This window comes from Durio zibethinus, chromosome 1 (assembly GCF_047325235.1).
Source record: "Durio zibethinus cultivar Kanyao isolate XHJ-2024 chromosome 1, ASM4732523v1, whole genome shotgun sequence".
Taxonomy (NCBI): domain Eukaryota; kingdom Viridiplantae; phylum Streptophyta; class Magnoliopsida; order Malvales; family Malvaceae; genus Durio; species Durio zibethinus.
In genome coordinates, this window is record NC_143162.1 from 35,660,848 (window position 1) to 35,665,447 (window position 4,600).

At 34.3% G+C, this 4,600-nt stretch overlaps 1 protein-coding gene across 1 annotated transcript; it reads left to right on the plus strand.

Moving 5' to 3' along the window:
* The first annotated feature begins 2,143 nt into the window (after positions 1 to 2,143).
* LOC111311362 (WUSCHEL-related homeobox 4-like) lies at positions 2,144 to 3,660 on the plus strand. Its single transcript, XM_022910736.2, has 3 exons — positions 2,144 to 2,424; positions 2,912 to 3,193; positions 3,295 to 3,660. Exons 1-3 carry the CDS (start codon positions 2,212 to 2,214, stop codon positions 3,445 to 3,447), a joined length of 648 nt encoding a protein of 215 aa, XP_022766471.2. The 5' UTR covers positions 2,144 to 2,211; the 3' UTR covers positions 3,448 to 3,660.
* The last annotated feature ends 940 nt before the right edge of the window (positions 3,661 to 4,600 follow it).

Below are 4,600 nucleotides of genomic sequence, written 5' to 3' on the forward strand. Positions count from 1 at the left end.
GCTTGATTTTATTGAAGTTGCATTTATTTTTGGTTTTTGTTAATATTACCCATAAGTTTGAAAAAAGAAATTAAAGAAGGGGAAATTCGGAATTGTATGCATGATTATTGACTTTGCAAAATTGGCCTTAAGCGAGCACGAACTAACAAGCAAAATTTTCTTGTAAAAAGCATGAGAGTGACCACTAACGAATAATGGCACCACCCATATTTCTTTCATTATTTTTTAATTTCACTTTTAAACAGCCTTAAGCAATTAATTTATAGTTTTGGTAGTACTCCTAGATCATATGAACCTCTAAAATGAGGACAATTGTAAAAAATTAATGCTCCATTTGGAAGATCCTTACAATATTAAACTCTATATTTAACAATATGGAAAAGTTTTGTGGCAATATATAATAAAGACAACTTATTTTGCTATACATGTTATATTTAGAAAACCCCTTAATAACAATGAGTAACAACTTTGGATATTTGAATGAAAGATTTCAATTATTCAAAAAATAAAATATTTGTAAAAAATCAACAATGCAAAAATGTGTTATTTATTATGACTCTGATATAGAAAATATTAACCAACTTTTTTTTTAAAACATTTTGATGGTGAAGTTTATAATTTTATTATAGTGAAACAAAAGAGACCTACTTAATTAGGGTGCCCCTAAGAACCCTTCCCTCAATCAAAGTGGTTTGAGACAACGACATGAACAACTTAGCTCAATCGAGGACAAATTAAGAAGAAAAATTTTACCTTTAGAAACCAATTAAGAGAAAGGAGAAGTTAAGAAAATTTTTACCCTATATGCTTTTTATCATCTTTTTAGTAGAGAAATGTTTGTATAATTGAAGCACATGTGTGGTGGAAAAAACTTATATAAAATTTCATAAATGAAATTTGTAAAATTTTTTATTAGAAATAAGTAAATAAAAATTAAAATAAAAAATCAAAACTATAAAATTATTGGTAAAATTTTTACTTCCAAATAAGTATTTATCAAATTTGAATTATAAAAATATTTTTAATAATATTTTTGTACATATTATTGATTTTCACATTGAATTTTATCAATCTATTGAATTATATTTTTTATTAAAGTTTTATTAAATCACTTTAAAAATAAAAACTTCACCTAAATAATTTAATGTAAATAATTTCGTGTAAGTTTTGTAACATATGTGGTTTAAGTTCGATGATCAATTATACATAGCTGAACCCAGTCGATTGCTTTCAAATTATCTTGTGATTATGGTCATAAAATCCAGTTCCATATTCAAACCCTCATCATACAAAGTGGAACATGCAATTATTATTTACCACACTCAAATTTATACGTATAAGCATTTGGATTTCTTTAATATATCAAGAATTGCATGTATGGTTGCATGGTAGGTACTAAACCCAACAGATATTTCCAAAAATACACAAAAACAAAAGTGGGGTTTGTTGGTTTTTGAAGATTAGAATATAGAATTTGGGAAATTGAGTTTAACTTGTCATGCACTCAAAAATAGAATATTTTTTTCTTTTATTTATGAGTTTTTGTTGGTTTGGTTTTTTCAACATTCTCTACCCGTTAAAGATAGAGAGACGACGGCCTTCACTATCCCTTTCTATATCTCTCACCATATCCGTATCTTGGAAAGCTAAGAAAGACTTCCATTTTCAAGTTTTGGGATTGGAGGAATCTTTTTTCATTCCTCTCCCACAATCACTTTATAGCTTAAAAAATAAGGAAAAAAAAAAGATAAACAGTTTTGAGAGCGGTAGAGAAACAAAAAGAAGAGGGCACCGAAAAGCAAGAACACCTTATCATGAAAGCAAGAAAATTGAAACCCACCCGATTAGACTGGCCAACCCACACGCATTTACATACTCAAACATTGCATTACACGCACTCATTTACCCACACGCTCATACCCACAAAACTTTTTTCTTCTTTTTTTTTTTTCCCTCTCTTCCCCTAATTCAACACTTCTCTTTTTCTCTCTGTTTCTTCTTCTTTTTTTCTTTTTTTTTTTTTTTTTGCTTTGGGTTTTTAAAGTATGGGAAGTCACAAGTCAACCTCACCTCATCATTTGGTCTTTGGTTCTTCAAAGCACCACCTCATATCCCACTTTCTTCTATTTATTTTTTGTTTGCTTTAAGTTTTTTTTGCTTTCTCTCAATCTTCTATATAATTCACCACTCTCTATCATTCACTCCTTCACCATGGGAAACATGAAGGTGCATCAGTTGGCACGTGGATTCTGGGAGCACGAACCATCCCTCTCCCTTGGCTGCAAGCGCTTACGCCCTCTTGCTCCTAAGCTGCAGGCCAACTCTACTGATACCGTCTCCTCTTTCGACCTTAAGAGCTTCATTAGACCCGAAAGCGGCCCTAGAAAAGTTGTCCCCTCTGACGAGAAGCGAGATTCTCCTCAGGTACACTACACCCCCCCTCTATTAATTGCCTGTACCTGCACGGTTATGTCTTACTTCACAATTTTTTAACATTATTTCATGTACCCTTCCATCTTTCATCACTGTCAACTTGGCTGCTCAATATGACTCCAGCAGCTCTTGCCTGGTTTCCATCCAACAACCTTATTTTTGCAAACTATTCTAAAAATAAACCATCCTGTCAGTGACCTACAGGCTACATCCGAGTAGCTAAATAAATATATATTTACTAATTATGTATAACAATGGAATGGCCTGATGCAGCCCTTTTTTTTCCTTGGTAATTTGAGGAGAACTGGAGAAGGATGAGATTTTGAACTTATAACTTAGATCTCCTGATCTTTTCAGGATGAAGCGTAATCATGAGTTTAAGGCTTTAAGCTATGTTTCATCACTATTAATAATGGAAACTTAATCAAGTAAAGAATATATTGGAAGAACTTTGTGAACCAGAAACTTTATCATGTAGGTGGAAACGCACCCAGGAGGTACGCGGTGGAATCCAACGCAAGAGCAGATAGGGATTTTGGAGATGCTGTATAAAGGTGGGATGCGAACCCCAAATGCACAACAAATAGAACAAATCACAGCGCAGCTAGGAAAGTACGGCAAGATCGAAGGCAAAAACGTTTTCTACTGGTTCCAAAACCACAAAGCACGCGAGAGACAAAAGCAGAAGCGAAACAGCCTTGGCCTTAGCCATTGTCCGAGAATCTCAGCTCCGATTGCTACCATAACTTTGGATACTAGGGTACGTCCCCATGATTTAATTATATTACGGTTAGTTTTCCCTCTTTTTTTTTTTCCTTTATAAACATGAAGCTTATCAAATTATCTTGCATTTTCTTATAGGTGGAACTAATGGAAAGAGAGGATGATAGTCCATATAAGAGGAAGTGCAGAAGCTGGTCATTTGAGTACTTGGAAGAAGAAAGCAGATCGTCATGTAAAGAGGAGGAAAACAGAACTCTGGAGCTATTCCCATTGCACCCGGAAAGCAGATAAAAGGGTTTGAAAAAAAAAAGCGAAAAAACCTGCTAGAAAACCAAAACTCTGTTCCCATTATGATCTGCTTTGATGATGAAGATGATGACGATGTGCTATAGCTTTTTCCTTTTTTTTTCTTCTTTTGTTTCGGGAAAGAAGAAAGACAAAGTTGTCTTCTTGTACTCTACTGCTTATTTATTCCTGACTTAAAACCAAAGCGGGTTTGTGCCACTCTCTTTATTCGATCTCTCTCCACTGATCAGCTGGTGAATGAATTGTTTTTGGGTGTGTGATCCTTTTGACTATAGGGGAGAAACTTGTTGAAATGAAGCTTTTAGGTTAAAAGCAGTCACCCTAGGACACTGAAGTCCACGCACCTACTTCTATCATTTATCACCTTAAGCCTGCCTACCCTCTTGAATTCTTGGATATTTTAATCAAGTTTTTTCAAAATTGAATAAGAAATCTGTCCTCATCCCCCTCGATGCCAGAAACAAAAGTAGGTGGATCGTGGGTAAATCAAAATGCATGATCTATCATTGTTATGATTCTGTTGCTTGGAAGACTTCTGTAAAGTTACAACTATATCTATCTACTTCTCTACTGGTGAGTTAATTGACGTGCATTTATTTAAGCATTTAAAAACAAAAGTTGATAGTGCTTTGTGGGCCATATATGACATACCCAACCATGGTTTGGGAGTTGGGAGGGAAATTCATGGCTGCAGTATCTCAGAGAATATATTTTCAAATGGAAATGGAGGGTTTCTCTTGGAAATCTTGGAAACCGAGAGTGAATTACTGATATTTTTCAAAAGCCTGTGACATAGGAAAACTATAATATATATAAGTCAAATTCACTATGATCAATTTGGTTGTTTCTCAATTCTATCCTTCCCTTAGGCCTTGGACAATCCTCCAGGTGCAAGCTATCCAGTGACACCCCAAAAACCGAGCCATCAACAATTCAACATTGATATGTATCCATCCCAACCTTTTGGAAGAGAACCAAGAAAGCAAAAAAGTCATTGTCTTTGATGCACCAACAGGGTTAACGACTGCACCAATTCGACCAAAAATCGTCAACCCAATCTTCTTATATGTACGTAACTGTTGGAGGCCATATATAATGCTTTCAGAACGATACAGTTAATCAGTATCATTTTCCATAA

Excerpts from the sequence above, each read along its gene's own strand:
- LOC111311362 (XM_022910736.2), top strand. The coding sequence starts at position 2,212 with ATGGGAAACATGAAGGTGCATCAGTTGGCACGTGGATTCTGGGAGCAC. Across the intron at positions 2,425-2,911 it reads AGAAGCGAGATTCTCCTCAG|GTGGAAACGCACCCAGGAGG; the intron begins GTACACTACACC and ends TTTATCATGTAG. Across the intron at positions 3,194-3,294 it reads CCATAACTTTGGATACTAGG|GTGGAACTAATGGAAAGAGA; the intron begins GTACGTCCCCAT and ends ATTTTCTTATAG.